Raw genomic sequence first — 16,836 nt, forward strand, 5'->3', positions numbered from 1 at the left:
TCCCTAAGCTGCAATCATGAAATTCTTTTATCACTTTCTCTGATTTAGCCAGTGTTACTAAAAGGGAAATAAGACACAGGCTTTTGATAGCAGCTGCGAATTCAAGAATGATAATAAGTTTTATTATTGTTGGCTAAGATCAAAGTCCCACATTTCAGGATTATCTCCAGCTCATCAAGTATAATTAACAGTTTTGGATAGCCACATTATTATATAGCAATATTGTCTTCCTGCAAGGAATTTCATTGTTTTGACATGTGCCACAGGTTGTTAATAGATTGCCTGATTACCTTTTTTTTTTTTTTTTTTTATTGGCTTATGATGACTACAGAAAATTATACAGCAGCACCATAAAAACTTTAAATCCTATCCCATGTATCTGCATTCATACGAAAATCATATTGGAAAGCATTGGTGAAACTAAGATTACAAAATAAAGCAGAGGACAATTTCAGTGAAAGCCTGCAGGTTTCACAGCTCTGCCCATTTCAAACCCCTGAAGACATCCACGGGTTTCCTGCTGTGGGACACAGGCACTCACCTGCAGCTCAGCACTGCCTGCTCATGCCTGCGCACACCTTCAGGCTGGAACCAAGGAAATCCTCAGCAAAGACATCAGTACACTTTTGTTAGGATGACTTTCCTAAAGAAGCATCAAATATTTCTTCCCGAGAAATACTGCAAGTCCCTTTGACACTAGCCCTTATTTTAAATGTTTAGATTTGTGCTTCATTCAGGCGTGCTGTCACTCCCAAAAAGATTTTTATTCTTTTGCTTTTCATTCTGAGGAACACAGTGATTTCTGCCTTGTTTACTGACTGTAGGCACAGCAATACTCCTGCACCTTCAGGGAAACAGCAAATCCATCTCTTTCACACCCTACTTCTATCAAGCTCATTCACCTTACAAGGTATTTATTGCAAGCAGCTCTTCCGAAAATGGAGATTAACAGAGCCTGCAACCCAGGACACCTCAGTAAGCCAGTACTTTTCATCTCCTGAAGGTGTAGGTAGACACAGAGCTGGAACATCTTTTCCAGAGCTGTGTGATGCTATCTCATCTGTGTTCCTTTACTGTTGACTCAGTGTCACTTCTTATCTAACCTGGTTGCATCCCAGGATTTCTGGTGCCAAAAATAAACTGACAGCTTTCATCACTAGTTAAAAGGAAACTGCAATAGGAAAAGCAATTTTTCTGATTTCCCTGTTGATCAAAGAAGCTTCATGCAAGCCTGATGCGGCAGAAACAATATCAGCTTTAGAATGACAGTCATTAGAGCAGAATCCTTTCACTGATGAAATCCCACAGTCCTGATTCATACAACACTGACACTGGAGGACACAGTAGTTTAGATGAGAGCGCATTAAAAATGACTAAGTTAAGGTCTCAGCAAAGAGTGACAAGTATGAAAAAAAGAGGTTGCAGAAACTGCTTCAGTTTGGCACTCTGGCATAAAGTATGACAACACACAACCTGCCTGTGCAGTTCCAGAAGCAGAAGAAAGCCGTCAACCAAGACTTGTTCTCATCTGCTCTGAAAGTCCACTGGGACAAGGCCACTTTTCTCTGACGTGCTTCCAGAAGTATCACTTCTGAGCACTGTGCCAGGGAGTTACAAGATACTGTTTGTGTGTACAGAGGAGAAAAAGACGTCTGTCTGGAAACAGACTTGGTGAAGGAGAAGCAGCGTTTTCCAGAGTACTTCAGAAAGAACTGAGCACTGCCCCAAGAGCTTCAGAGCGGCAGGCTGTCACAGTGTGCCAACCAGCTCAGCTGTGAGTTGGCACTGAAGCTGCACCACAGGGAGAACAAAGCCCCCTGTGCACCCTTGGAGAGCCAAGGGTTGGAGATTCATGAACCTTGAGCTCCTTTCCAAGCCGGGCCATGCTGTGATTCTGGGATTCTCACCTTTGCCTCATCTGGCAGAGGGAGGCAGCTCTTTCTCTTGTCTCCCTATGGCTGTCAGGTCACCAGGGCCAGTGTCACACAGGGAACTGCAAACACTGTGTGTGCTGTGCCCTGCCCATGGCAGCACAGAGGCAGCTGCCAGCAGCTGATGCCCACAAGGACAGCCAGCCTGGACTTCCTTTGATTCCTTCCCTTTGGATCAGCGTCCTTCAGGAAGGCGGAACATCTCTCCAGCTGAGCAGCAGAGGACAGCAGGGCTTCGTTGTCTGGGCATGTTCTCTTCTGGCCCTCTGGCCCTCACAGACACAGGAGGAGGACACAGAGGCTGCTGTCACACAGCCAGCCCTGCCTCTCAGGTCAGCTCTCAGGCCATCCTCTCTCCCCTCAGCAGCAGCTCACTGTTCTGCACTCCTCTGGCCTGGGCTGGCAGAGGTGTGCAGCAGTTCTGCTGATCTCCCAGTGCTGGCCATGTCTGCAGTGCCTGTGTGAAAGACACAGGAAGCTGCCAGCATTGCACTGCTCTGCTGTGCCCCTGCCATCACCGAGTTTGCTGTCAGCAGCTGCTGCTACACGTCCATTCAGGCACAGGCCTTTCCTTCCTGGCCCTCTTTCCCCCCCTCTCTCCTCTGCTCTCTCTCGTGCTCCCCTTTGGCCTGGGCTGGCTGAGCAGTGCAGGCCTTGTTGTTGCTCCCTGGGCCAACTACGTCACGGTTCCCCGTGACTCTGCCAGCTGCTCTGACACAGCGACTGCGTCCTCAGTGTGGATTCCAGAATGCGACAGACGTCCAGAGAAGACTTCCAGGGCTGATTGGAACATGCTGCCATCAAGAACTGCCATGGCTCAGGCCCCCTGGGAATCTGCTCACAGCGAAAGCTGCTGTCACTCTGTGTGGGCACAGCCTTGTCTGTGTAGGCCTGCTCACACTGCAGCCCCTGTCTGCACCAGAACCGTGCCGATCCACCTTCTCTTGGCCTCCTTGCCTGCATGGAAAAGGGCAGCTTGGGCTGAAGTCCCTCAACTTTCAGATGGCCGAGTGAAGTCTCTGAGCCCTGGTGACCCACTCAGCTCTTCAGCCTGCTGACCTGCTCTGCTTGGGGTGCCTTAAAAGGCAGAGGGCACGTGATCCTAATGTCCCCACATCCATCCCTCTTAGCATACTGTAGGCCAGTTCCTAAAAGGACACCTGCACAATCTCTCTGAATGTTAATCAACACGTAGTTGGTCTGTGCACTGCAGAAATTGCACCTAGGTTTTCAGTGGTGATTAGCTATGTGTTTAGTCAGAGGTGCAATGATTCTAATGGTGAAAGAAAGACATTCCCAGTTGTCATCAGGTGGAACACACTTCAGACTGGAATCCTCAAGCAGACTGCAGTCAAGCTTTCTTAATTATTCGTTGTTGTTATCAATTCAGACGCATCTCTTAATTCCTGCTTGAATGAACATTCTGTAATAATCTGCTGAGACAGTGCAAGGCTTGACAATGAGACTATAGTTTATGAAAGCAGCACTTTTTACTTCCTTTACAAGTTCTTATCTGAATGCTAAATGCAACATCAATTCACTTCTCACTGGGTTGAACGTTTTAAATATTTGGTAAACATAATGGTTCTAATTCTGACATTTGATATGAAAATATTAAAATTCCTGTGTTAGAGTACTTTTTTGTTAGGATGCCAGATGCTAAAGGGATGAAGTGGCACAAGAAAGCAAAATGTCTCTGCTGATGGCAGGAAGGACTGTAAGGATGGAAAGGCTGGTGTTTGCCATGGGCAGGGAAACACATCTGGTTTTCTTGTTCCCTTTGTCTTTGAGTGCCAGAAAAATAGAGGAGAGCGTGCCCTCACCTTGGACCCCTCCTGCCCTCTGCTGCTGAGATGGAGAAATGTCCCACCTCCTACAAGGACATCAGGACAAAGGTAAGTATTGGAAATAAGTCCAGGCTGGCTGTACTTGTGGGCATCTGTTGCTGGAAAATTTAATGTCAGTAAACTGCCTAGATAATGACAGAATGAGGGTGACAATAGAATGGTACGTAATCACAGTACAATTAAAAAAGTATGCAGGGTGCAGGAAGGGAGGTGTGGACATTCTGAGTTGCAACTCTTTATTTGCTCCAGAAAGCTCTATCAGAATGGAAGACTGAAGGAAATACTTTGAGTGCTTTTTTAATGTGACTGGATGAAAGATCCATGTGGCAAATTGAATAACTGAGTGGTAAAGGGACATAGATACCTCACTGTTTCATGGAACCTTTCAATTAAGCATCTGAGCACTGTGTACAGGACTTGGGAATATAAGTATTAGAGGATGATGGAATATCTTTATTTGGAAGGGACCTCGAGGATCATGTATTCCACCTCCTGGTTCCACACCGGACCTCCTATGGGTCAAGCCCTGTGTCTGAGAGCATTGTGCAAATGCTCTTTGGCCTTTGTCAGCTCAGTGCCAAACCACTGCCCTGGGGAGCCAGTGCCAAATTCCATGTATCTAGTTCATCCTACAGAATGATGCCAAGAACAGTTATAGAGATCGACTTACAAACAAAATTCTTGTCTTGAATTAATGGTACACTCACCATTAAAAAAAAAAAAAAAGAAAAAAAAAAATCAAAGCCACATTCTTACTCTGGCATTTTACAGTATTGTCATTTTTTTGTAATTCTGTTGTGTCAGATCAAGGTTCTCTCATCGTGAAATAATGACCAAATTCTCTTTTCAGATCTAAACATACAAATGCTAAAGGCAGCAGTGCTGTTCAAGAGTACATTACCAGCTCAAACACTGCTTTGGCTATAAAACTGAAGGTAGTAAGGAATTTTATCAAGGACTTAGAAGAAAACATGTAAGTGTAGATTGAAAAGCAACCTGTATTGTTACTTAGAGTTTGATATAGTGTAATCCAATGCACAGTACTTGTAACGTGTGTTTTACAAAATGCTTTGCAATGTAGGCATCTATTAAGATAAATGCTGCAAGTTCTAATATGTCCATGACCTTTTCAAACTGTTCCTTACTCCTACACATCACTACGAGTAGTTCTTCTGTCAGGAAGGATCACATGAGTAATTAACCTGTGACCTTAAGTTTGGAATTAAATGCATACAGTGGAAGTAAGAGCTGTGGGTTATTTTGCTCTTTCAGTGTTGAACAGCCAAGGTGTTTTGTTTTGGAGGGTGGATAGTGATGGGACAAGTGGGGAATGGCTTTAAACTGAGACGGGGGCTGTTGAGGTTTAGGTTGGATGTGAGGAGGAAGTTTTTCAGCCAGAGGGTGGTGAGGCACTGGAACAGGTTGCCCAGGGAGGCTGTGGATGCCCCATCCCTGCAGGCATCCACGGCCAGGCTGGATGTGGCTCTGGGCAGCCTGGGCTGCTGGTGGGCAGGTTAGAAAGCCCACAGGACTTTATTGCAGCCCTGGGTGCAGGGGGATCACTGCTCCTAGCATGCACACAGAAGAGCTGGAGCACACAGGTGATGTACATTCCACTTGTGAAAATTCCTGCAATTCCAGAGAGCGTGCGCCTGTTCCAATCTCTGCTGCACAGATTAAAAACTGATTGCAGATGAGCTGTTTTGGTATGGGGTTCTTGCCAACGGTCTGCAGTGGCTGTGTGATTCCTCGGGGAGTTGCTCTCCAGCCCAAAGGTCATGTCCTAAGTCGACCAGATCCCGTTTGTGTCCAGAAATGGCTGACAACAGATCAGCTGCTGGTCAAGTTTCTAACATCACACTGGCCTTGCTCCAGTGTCTGTGTCATCAGCCCCAGCACATACGGTGCACCTCTTCAAGGCTTTGCAACACTGAGACTCTGCACTTGGGCTCCAGACATCCTGCTGCACCAAGAGGTTATTCTAGCTTTGGTATCTTGCAACTTTGTCTATAACTACATCACTGTAATCATAAATGTCTAGGAGCATGGAGATGGAGAAATTAATCTTCCTGTAATTCTCTGTACTGCAGCCCCGTGGTTGTCAACACCTAATGCAATATTGAAATTTCAGTTGAGAAATTGAAAGCTGTCCCGAAAAAAAAAGCATCTGCATTTGTTATTGAAATCACAGTAAGGATCAATAAATCCAAATGCTTCTAGCATAACCACGATTATCTGCAGTGTTTAGACAAGCTCTTACAGGAAAACCATGAACACAAGGCTTAGGAGAGACTAAGTGATGCACTCTGCAGGAATACTCATGGAAGTATTCACAGTGCAGGAGTCTGATCTGATTACAGATGCTGTGCTTTAAGTACCCCTTATCATATCTTTTTTTTTCACTGTTGTGCAGGGGTTGGACTCAGTGATCTCTGGAGGCTGGAGATGCTGTTTGCTAATGGCAGATGGAGAGAGGAAAAGCAAGTCCAAGGCATGCTGTGCATAGCCACCACATGGCATCTGCACCATTTCCCCCTGCACAAAGGAGGAGCAGCTCACAAGCTTGGCCTGGGCCAGGCAAGGGAGCAGACAAACATCTGGACCGACCCCAAACGAGCTGGTTCTGCAGGTTGGGTGTCTTCTGCTGCTTGTCTCACATCCTGCTGCTCAGCGGTAGATTTGTTCCTGCTCAGTGCTAACAGGAAACTCACACAGCATTTCTGTTTCAGCTGTGCCAACGCTTTGATCCCTTGCTGCTTGGATGGGGCGTTTGAAGAATGATGCCTGTGCTGATGTCCAGCCAGGCTTTGGGGATGAGTCTCCACACCAGGGTCCGTCTGACAGGACTGAGGGCGGGGATCGGGCCAGGTCGAGTCCAGCGTGCTTTGCTCTTGTTCTTAGTGCTTGTTTTTGCTCAGGAGGGCAGGAGGTGAACCTCGTGAACCAATGCCTGCAGACGGGGTTTGCAGAGAAAGAGGTCCTGCAGGCCTTGTGTGACAGCCACGGAGCTGCAGCGAGGCTGCATCAGTGTAAAACACCAGAGATCCACGGAGGTGTGAAGGGGAGCTGTGGGCTGCAGTCACGCAGGAAGGGATGTGCATGCTCGGGGTTTGGTTGTTGTGTGTGTGTTAAGTGACTGTGATACCACTGCTGGGTCAGTGTGAGTGTACGGAACAAGTGTGACAGCCTTTTTGATGGAGCCCTGTGAAAGGAGTCCTATGGACTTGAGATCCAACTGTCAGCCCGTGGGCATCATCCAGGACTTGGGGTAGGGGATGAGGCAAGGGAAGTTGGGCTGAGAAAGGGATAAAGCAGTCTGGCAGCAGTTCTGTGTTTCTCCCATCTCCTGCTTTATTTCCTTACAGGTGATTGGTGCTGCAACATGCCCTTGAATGTAACAAAACCCACTCTAGTGTGGATTTGACATGGGCCCAGCACTGCAAGGTACGCTGCTGGGAGGAAGCGTCCATCTGGCTGAGGGCAGGAAGGCCCTCCAGAGGGATGCACTGAGGCCAGTTGTGCGAGGCTCAACAAGAGCAAGCGCCAGGTCCTGCGCTTTGGTCATGACGACCCCGTGCCAGCTTCTCCAGGATTTGGCTGGGGTAGAATTCCAAGCAGCCCCTGATTCCAGAACGTTGGGCTGGGCTGTTGGAATCTTCTGCCCTTGTGACTGGTCTTGCCTCCCCACCCTGTGGGTCGTGGTGGAGCAGCCTGGTGGCCCTCAGTGATGTCATAAGGGCTAGAATGAGGGGAGGAGCAGTGCGTGCTGCGTCCCTTCATTGGAGCGCTGGAGCTCTGACTGAGCAGCTCGCTTGTTGCACTTGTGCACCGACTGCGTCCCTTTGTCTTCACACCGTCCTGTGCAGCACCTCGTAGGTAAGCTGAGACAGTGTGGGAGAGACGGGGGGACAGTGAGTGCTGAGAACTGCTGGCTGGCGGAGCTCATAGGATCACATTATCTCCATCAGCAGAGGGGTGGCCATGAGGGACAGGGAGGTGATCGTCCCCCCCTGCTCTGTTCTTGTGAGGCCCCAGCTGCAGTACAGTGTCCAGAAAGACAGGGAGCTGTTGGAGAGGGTCCAGAGGCGAGCCACAGAGATGATCAGGGGACTGGAGCACCTCCCCTGCAAAGACAGGCTGAGGGAGCTGGGCTTGTTCAGCCTGGAGAAAAGAAGGCAGTGGGGTGACCTCATGGCAGCCTTCAGTACCTAAAGGGAGCCTAAAAAGAGGAGGGGAATCAACTCTTTGAAAGGGTAGATAACAGCAGGACAAGGGGAAATGGTTTTAAGTTGAAAACTTAAGTTTTTAAGTTGAGGGAGGGCAGATTTTGGTTTTTCCCTTGTAGTCTTTGCTAAACCGTGGAAGCAAACTGACCTGCTCTTTCTCTCTCCTCTCTCCACCCTCTGCCTGCTTCCCTGCTGCAGCTTTTGCTCGTGGAAGATCAGAGCAAAGTGACAAGGAAAGGCTGCGGATTCGTGAGATTTCTCTCCCTCGTTCTGATCTCTTGCCAGGTACCTGCCATGCTTTGTCCCCCCACATGCTTTAGCAGCCCGTGACGCCCCGTGTTTAGTAACACAACCTCATCCAGCTTTGATGGGACGCTGGTCACGTGTGGGTTTTCTCCACGTGCTCTGCAGCTCAGCCCTCAGAAGGATGCTGTCTGTGGTGCTGTGACCAGCTGGTCTACAGGAAACCAATCCCTTAGGCAAAGAGTCCCAGCCCCAGCTTGTGCGGAGATGCACAGCATCACCAGGGACACCAGCAGGCGTGCTTGGGCTGTGTGAGTGTGCCCGACAGCTGTAGGGAGCACAGCAGAGATGTGAACAGAGAAAATAAAAGTGTGTTTCTTTTCAGTTCCAGCTTGTCACACCTACGCTGATGGCTGTGGCGTGCAGCGAGATCAGCTGTGGGCCTGACCTGGCATGGACAGAGGTAGAGTATGAAGCTCTGATTGGTCTTTGTTCCCTGACTGCAGCCAGCAGAGTGAGCCGCAGATGTGCTCTCCTGCTTTCCAAGAGAGCTCCTCTGTGGCAAGTCAGTAGTGCAAGCGTGGCAAGTTTTTAAAAGTACCAGAGCCATCTCGGCTGTGGGGTTTGTCCTCTACTGACTTTTCCCTTGAAATGGCTGCAGAAACAACAATCATTCTCTGCTCTGTTTGGCCTCGCTGTTGGTTGGACTGCTCAAGAGAGCTGCTTGGTGCTTGCAATGGCACTGTTTGCACCTTGTAACTGCAGCCGTAGCTTTGGTTTCCCTCTTCACGGTCTCCTAGCATCTTAAACAGCCAGCCTTCCTGCACAAAGAGCGCAGGAAAGGAGGGGGCAAAATGGACAAGGCCACCTGTCTGCGTCAGTGCCATTGCTGATTAGTCTGGGTGGGGAGAGATGCATCTTTGCTGGCGTGTGCCTGCTGCACACCAGGGAGAGAAACAGCCGTTATTAGACTTGCAGTTCCTTCTGAAGTGCCCATGATAAGGACCGAGTGCATTTCCTGCAGCTTTCTCTGCAGATGTGCTCCTCACCTTGAAATCCTCCTTGTTGGTTCCCAGCTCCTCACCGTGGCCTGTGCTCTCTGTTTCAGGCTGAGAACAAGGGGAAGCCCCTGCTAGACCATGAGGTGGCACCTGTGAATGTTCCAGCTATTGCTGCTGCCCATGCTATTAAGAGACACGTTGCCCAGGCAGCGGATGAACTCTCCTTTGAGGTAAGCAGTTCAAGGCGTTCCTTGTTGCTCAATTTTACAATGGCAAATGTCTTCAGAGCTGCACTGGTGCAAGTGCTTTAATGCTCGGCGATGTTTGGCAGTGCAGAAGAATGCAGACATTTGAGCTGTGCTTTCCTCCCAGCTGTGCTGAAGCTGGGATTGACGTTGCAATCTCTTGCAGGTCGGAGACATCGTGTGTGTCATCGACATGCCACCAAAGGAGCTGACCCCCTGGTGGAGAGGCAAGCTCGGCTTCCAGGTAGGCACAAGCTTCAGACTGGAGAGTGCAACTGCAGTAAAGGCAGGAATCTTAGCTTAGAGCTGCTCTGCATGCACAGGATGCCTAATGGACGTAAACAGTTTCCCTGTGTCGGTGTCAGAGGACCTTGCCGTTGGCTGCAAATGTTGAAAAATTATTACCTTTATGCTTTGAACTATGGCCATTTTCTGCTGGATAGTCTTATGGAACGTCAGGCAAGCACGTTCCGAGGGAAATGTTATGTGGCTTTTGGTTTAACAGTTCAGATCTGAGAAGTGCTGCATGCAATAGTTGGCTTCTCTTCTTGTTACAGGTTGGATTTTTCCCAGGGGAGTGTGTGGAACTCATTAATAAGAACATTCCTGAGGCACTCATCAACTCAGTGCCAAAGCCAGGTAGGGATGTTACATTTGATGGTGTGGGGAAGCAAAATGAAGTCTTTTTGGGGGTGCGTTCCATGTTTAGTACCTCCTTTATCCATCCCACATTGTCCTCTGGGTTGATGATTCTTCATGCACACCATGGGGCAGAGATTTGGCCCAATCCTCCTGTGTTTATGATTGGACTTGGGGAAACTATAGAATCTTCATAGAATGGCTTGGGATGGTAGGGTCCTTAAGGATCCTCAAGCTTCCACTTCCTTGCATCAGGCTGTGCTGCCAGCCCCCACATTTAATGTCAGATTAGACCAGGCTGCCCAGGGCCCCATCCAACCTGGCCTTGGGCTCCTCCAGAGATGGGGAAAATCCCTTTTTGTATGTACTGGTTGGTAATGTTCTTCCCGTTCTGACGTTCTCTGTAGAATGTGCTGTGCTCGGCCTCGTCCAACGGAGCCAGACCTGAAATGACCTGGTTTCTTCCTTTTGTTGTGCAGTGCCCAAGAAACGCAGCAAGATCCTCACCTTCCTTCGTTCCTTGGTGAAGGCCCGCCCAAAGAAACCGACCGAGCGGGAGGTGGAGAAGGAAAGGGTGTTTGGCGGTGACCTGGGAGAGCATCTTCTCCACTCCGGTCGTGATGGTAAGGAGCTGCCCATTCCTGAGATCTTCCTCTGCTGGGCATCTAAAGAAGATGAAAGGGAGCTCATATCTAGCAGGGGGCAGGCTGATAGCCGTGGAGACACGTGTAATGGGAGTTGATGGCTGAAGGATAAAGTGAGGCGGATGCTCCTAAGAGACAAGCACATCTGTATTTGCTTCAGCCAAGCCTGGCTGGGCTTAGTGGATGGGATGTGAAGCACAGCCTGCAGCAGGACTTGAATCAGGAGCTCCACTGACGGCTGGCACGTGTTCTTCAGTCCCCCAGGTCCTCCAGAGCTGCGCTGAGTTCACTGAGCAGCACGGCGTGGTGCAGGGGATATACCGCCTGTCCGGCGTCGCGTCCAACATCCAGAGACTGCGGTAAGAGTGCTGCGACTGACACAGCCTGAGTGCATCTGGTGTGGCTTTGGGCTTGCCTTCCTCTCACTCAACCGGGTTTGCGTCCCTCTCTCCAGGCAGGAATTTGAGTCGGAGCAGATTCCTGAGCTCACCGTCCGCGACATTCACAGCGTGAGCTCCGTCTGCAAGATGTACTTCAGGGAGCTCCCGAACCCTCTGCTCACCCACCAGCTGTACGGCAAGTTCTCGGTAAGCACAAGGCCACGTCTTTCATTTCCCTCTTCCTGGGCCTCTTGGCAGATGGCTGCAGCAGTGCCCCAGCTCGGAGGCCCTTTTGCTGTCAGCCCCACGAGGTTTACTCGCAGTGGTGTACTAGCCTGATTGGTGTCTCGCTCCCTTTCTGCACTACTCCAGGATGCTGTTGGTGCCGCTACAGAGGAGGAGCGGCTGCTCAGAATGCAGGACGTCATCCAGCAGCTGCCCGCTCCTCACTACAGGTCAGTGCTGCCCTCAGCCTGCTGAGCTCAGCCCTACTGCATTGCAGAGGGCAACGATGCGGTTCCAGGCTCTGTCTCACGCCGGCAACACGATGCCTGTGTATGCTGAAGGGTTGAAGGCTCCATGGGCTTACTTTATGGGGTCAGTTCCTGGGCACGGGGGCACGCTTGGTGCAGCTGATGGCTGCGGCTGTGCTGTGCTGGGGCTTGGTGCTGCAGCGTGGCACTCAGTCAGGTTGGATCTACCTCATCTTCGGTGACAGTAGCAATCACAAGAAGTAGCATGAATGGAGGTTTGCTTTCTGAATTGCAGCACGGCATGCTCGTTGGTGCTGAACGTTTGCCTCTCTTGTTTTCCAGGACACTGGAGTTCCTGATGAGACACTTGGCGTGTCTGGCTGGGAGCTCCACCATCACAAACATGCATGCCAAGAACCTAGCCATTGTGTGGGCTCCAAACCTCTTAAGGTAAACTTCTGGTTCTGTTTCAACACAACGCTTACATCTGTTCTCCATTAAAAAAAAAAAACAGTGCTCCCTTTTTCTCCATCAAATGTGCTCTTCTCCTGTAAAATCTGTGGCTGACAGAAGAGCAGGAGCCTGAGCTGTTCTCCATCCCCACGGGCACAATGTCTAGGTGACAATTACTGCAGTCTTGTTGAGATGGGACTGACGTGTCCTTGATCATCCAGGGGAATTTCTGCAGTGGCATCACTGATTGCCCACCGCGGAAGTCTCCAGAGCCGCAGCTGACAGCTTTTGGCTGCAACAATTCAGACTCGGGGAAACGTTCTTGGAGAAATGACTTCTAAAATCTGCCTTTTCTACAGATCACAGCAGAACGAGTCTGCCTGCGCCAGCGGAAGAGCTGCCTGCATGGAGCTGCAGACACAGTCAGATGTGGTGGAATTTCTCATCAACCACACAGACGTCCTCTTCTGCTGCAAATCCAGAGCAGACATCGCAGATGCAGCAGGTGAGTGTCTTCCTCCATTAGCTTGATCTTGACCTGACACCTTGACCAAATGCAGGCCTTCTCCGGGACCTTTGAGATACTCTTTTACCATCAAGGGGACAGCAGACCTCTGGGCTTCCATTAGGGTATGGCATCCTGTTGCTGGATGCTGAGAATGTCCAAGCCCAAACTTCACAAGGAGGAAACTGTCATTATTATGTTTGCACGCAGGAGAAGATTGATGCAAGTGTGGCAGCGAAGCTTTCTCAGTTCCCTGCCCCCATTTCCTTGGGTTTTTCCTTGCCTATTTTGATACAGTAAGCTGCTCTTCATTATGACCGTGTCCTTTGCCATAAACAGACCTCTGCCCACATGGTTATTTTGGGCTCCTCTTCTTCCAGTGGCTCGGATAAGCAAGCCTGAGAAAAGTACAGCACCTCCCCCAGAACTCTGGTGGCTGTGCTGCTGCTTTCTGATCCTCGCTCTTACCTGTGGTTTTCCTTGACAGGGCACAATTCTCTCCCAGGGCCCAAGTCTGTGGGAGTCTCTTCTGCTGCCACAAAGCTGCTCAGCCTGGAGGAGGCACAGGCACAGAGGCGAGGCCACAGCACCTCTTCTGTGGTAACAGAGAGCAGCAGGGACATTGAAGTGGAAGAAAGCCCTGCAGCTGGGCAGGGCAAATTCCACACCGTCGTTGACTTTCCATCTGACAGGTAAAGAGGACTTTCTTTTCCAGCACCTAGCATCATTGTTTGGGTGGGTTTTTGTGTTTTCCTGCAGAAACCAGGCAGTGCTAGGAACAAGCAACTGCTGCCAAGAGCTCCGTGCAGCTCTTCCCTCACCCTGCACCACGCACGACTCACAGCATTGGCTGTTTTCTCTCTCCAGGCAAAATCCACCCAGCAAGAATGAGGAATCACCAGCTAGCAGTTGGTGTTGCTGCTTCAGCCTCAGGAAGCCATCCTCTGGCAGCAAACGCCAACTGCAGCGCAATGCCAGGCAGCCCTCAGAAACAGCAGTGGTAGTCCTGGCAGGTAAGGGTGCAAATGCAGCTTCCAAATCCCTGCTTTTCAGGAACATAGAATTTAAGCTTGCTCTGCACTTGTATCTCTTTCTAGCATTCAATCCCATGCCTAAATCTTCACCCCTGATCAAGAACCACTGTCGTAATTCAGCTTGTGAAAGTTTGACACTAACCCCTGTGTATCCTTTCTAGGTGAATCGAGCCCTTGCCAAGCCATAAGATCCAGGGCAAGTAGCGAGGATGCTCTGTGTGCTTCCATCAGTGGAGAGCTCATAGGAAGCACAAATTGCTGCAGTTCCAATAGCAGCCTTCCATCTAACAACATTAATGGAGAGAAGGAGCTCATCGAAGTCCATGCTCTCATTACACCTGGCTCTGCTGAAGTTGCTGACCTGTGCCTCCCAGACACCACAGTCACAAGTGTGGATTTTAACCCAGAGTCTCTGCAGTGCAGCCCATCCCAAGCACAGTGTGAGTGCCCCGACAGCAGCACCTCCATGCAGGAGCAGGTCAGCATCAGTGAAGAGGAGCAGAGCCTCTTGCAGGGGGACTTTCAATCAGGCCTCCAGTCCCAGGCACCGGACAGCAGCACTGAGAGCTCTGAGCCACTCTCTCCATGACAAGACAGGATGAGTCCCATCTTCACCGTGGACCTCTCACATCCTCCTGTCCTTTATACAATAATAAAAGCACACTCGTGCTCAATCAACGCCTTGACTGCCTCCAGAGTCTTCATTCACACGGACTGGGATGAATGCAGCACACAGCAAGGCACCCCAGCTTGCAATGCTGTGGGTGTTGGGTTTGTGCAGCACAGCTCCGGGTTTGTTCCTGTTTTCTCTGGCTTTGGGATGTCTGCAGGGGGAGCTCTGCTACCATTTGGCATGGTAGCAAATAATCTCTCGCATCCTGGATGCTGCTCATGATACTCCCAAGCTTCCTGGCTGTGGCTTTGTGATGCTTTTCAGGGCTTTCTGATGCATTTCCATGCGTTGGCTGTTGCTTAACACCTCCCTCCTCCCATCATGTCCTTTCCTGGCTCCCATCTACGAACTGGCCCTGCAGATCATCTCCAGACCTGTCATCAGCACACTGCGGCAGGAGAAGCTCCCCCTGGCCAACGTCAGGCAGTACTGCTTGGTCTGCAGCTCAGTGGCCATTTCCCTTTTAGGCGGCTCCTGCAGAAGAATCAAGCAGCAGAACCTTTTGCTCACCCTGCAGCACAAAGATGCTACGAAAGCAGAAACAACCTGGGAATCTCTGGTTTGCAAGACTTCACAGACAGTTATTGACTGTGTCTGATGGTTCCCTCCCATCCTTGATTTCCTTCTCCCCTTCTCCACGTCGGATCCCACTGCTGAGCCATGATCAAGCTGCCCAGTGTGGCAGAGCATCGTGCAGAGCCGTGCTGGCACCTCCTCCCCTTCCTCTCCTGCAGCTCAGCGTGCAACCTGAGCAAGTTTTCTTCTGAGAAAGTGACCAGCTCTTTTCCATGCCTTTGCCCCTACAAACAGTTGTCCAGAGGATCTCGTCCAAGAATTCCTGGAACAGCCTGCAGCTGGCTCTCCTGAAGTTCAGGCTCCTGCCTTTGCTTCCTGCCAGGCCCGCATTCCTTGAGATCACCAACTCAAGGAGGGCATGGTCACTGCAGCCCTGACCGCCTCCTGTCGTAACCCCTGGTGTGCACCATGTCCAGCAATGCTTCCCTTCTGCTTGCTGTGCCCAATGCCTGCACCACAGAGTGATTCTCACTGCACTCCAGGAGTCTGTCAGATTGCTTGCAGCCAGCCATGCTGATTTCCCAGACTGACTGGAATCCCCCATCAGGATGAGAGTCAGTGAGTGCGATGCTTCTGCTGGCTGCAGTAAGCAGCTCCCACCAACAGGCTCTCTTTCCAGGCGGCTGTAGCAGACCCTCACCTCCAGAAGCCCTGCACTGCTGCACTTCCTAATTTTACCCACAAGTTCACAACCTGCTCATGGCTCTTCTTAGTTCTTTGCAGTCAACTTCTCATCATAGAGGGTAAATCCCTTGCCTTCCAGAATCCCATAGTAACACTTGTGTCTGCTTATGTCAGGATTGTTTTTCTTTCTTTCTTTCTTTTTTCTTTTCTTTTCCCATTTTCTAGGTAGGAAAATGAATTTCTGAGCCAGGAGAAGCAGAAGTGAAACAGTCTTCCTGGCACTGCTCAGGTTGCATGAGTTGCCAAGTGCTCCTCAGGTAATGTGTGCTGAAGAGCTGACCTTGGTGGCAGGGGCTGTGGCTGCATTTTGTGCCTGTCATGCGGGAATCCAAGAAAGCCTATTCAGAGCAGGAGCTGCAGAGCGAGATAAACATCACGAGAAGGTAAGGCTGCGAAGCAAGGACACCTCCAGAAAGAAGAGAAAAACTGAGTCAAGTGAGCTGCGTGACAGCCGTGTGATGCTGACCATGATTGGAGGAAGAGCGCATGGCTGGGAATGACTGATGGCTCTGGTTGGATGGGTGCCTGTGTGCACAGAGTTAAGGAGTGTTTGTGGGATGTTTTGCTGGCATCTAACGGCTGTAAGGGGAAGTCAAGAGAGAAAACTTGTGAATGCATAGAAGGGATGTTAAAATCTGGAACAGACTGTTTGGATCCGTCACAGCTGAGTCCGTGCCAGATTGCCACACTGTCAGAACCTGGGGCCTAGGATTTTCCTTTAAGAGTGCCAACTGCTCATTTTGAATGATAAAAAGTAACATTGATAGAAGCTTCCCTCCTTGCATTAGAATAAGGCATTGATATTTGATGTTTCTGTCTTTCCATTCCTTTAGCAGCCTGGGTGTTGATGCAGCTGCATGCATCTGCTGCCCTCCCCTTCTGTTTTGTGTAAAAGAACAGTAAAATATGCAATCAGTGTGAGATCTTTCTGAAGTATTTTACTTTATTTGCCCCTAGGCTGCAATGGCTGGGAAATGGCAGTGTCACCCAGGAGCCCACACGGCGACCTGATGTCTCATTGTTGGGGTCTATTGGAAACCACCACGATGACAAAAGAATGCCTGGGATTCCTCCGGCCCAAATGCCAAACCTTGCACTTGGCTGTGCTGAACCTCATGAGGTTCACCCAGGCCCACCTCTCAAGTCTGCTGAGCTCAAACAGATGTCCTTTTTCTCGTGTCCTTCCATTCCGAGTCCATCTGTTCCCCAAAGCAAAAGAATTTGGAGGGAACCACCGACAGTTATGTGAGCGATTTCAGCGTCTATTTCTGATCATGGCAAC

General features: G+C 50.0%; 1 protein-coding gene and 1 long non-coding RNA gene across 2 annotated transcripts; both read left to right on the forward strand.

Annotated features, from left to right (window-relative positions):
• Window positions 1-8,332: 8,332 nt before the first annotated feature.
• LOC149912398 (rho GTPase-activating protein 33-like) lies at window positions 8,333-9,837 on the forward strand. The gene is made up of 3 exons (XM_090132484.1): window positions 8,333-8,710; window positions 9,356-9,478; window positions 9,660-9,837. The coding sequence occupies exons 1-3, from the start codon at window positions 8,657-8,659 to the stop codon at window positions 9,795-9,797; spliced, it is 315 nt and encodes a 104-aa protein (XP_089988610.1). The 5' UTR covers window positions 8,333-8,656; the 3' UTR covers window positions 9,798-9,837.
• A 1,467-nt stretch (window positions 9,838-11,304) lies between these two features.
• LOC149912399 (uncharacterized) lies at window positions 11,305-12,187 on the forward strand. The gene is made up of 3 exons (XR_016462296.1): window positions 11,305-11,363; window positions 11,529-11,611; window positions 11,972-12,187. It is a non-coding gene; the product is annotated as an uncharacterized LOC149912399 (long non-coding RNA).
• The last annotated feature ends 4,649 nt before the right edge of the window (window positions 12,188-16,836 follow it).

Source organism: Phasianus colchicus, chromosome Z (assembly GCF_987193195.1).
Source record: "Phasianus colchicus chromosome Z, bPhaCol1.hap1.1, whole genome shotgun sequence".
Classification (NCBI taxonomy): domain Eukaryota; kingdom Metazoa; phylum Chordata; class Aves; order Galliformes; family Phasianidae; genus Phasianus; species Phasianus colchicus.

Bases quoted from the DNA above. Each gene is read 5' to 3' on its own strand.
- LOC149912398 (XM_090132484.1), top strand. From the start codon at position 8,657: ATGGCTGTGGCGTGCAGCGAGATCAGCTGTGGGCCTGACCTGGCATGG. The intron at 8,711-9,355 runs GTAGAGTATGAA...TCTCTGTTTCAG, and splicing joins CTGACCTGGCATGGACAGAG to GCTGAGAACAAGGGGAAGCC. The intron at 9,479-9,659 runs GTAAGCAGTTCA...AATCTCTTGCAG, and splicing joins CGGATGAACTCTCCTTTGAG to GTCGGAGACATCGTGTGTGT.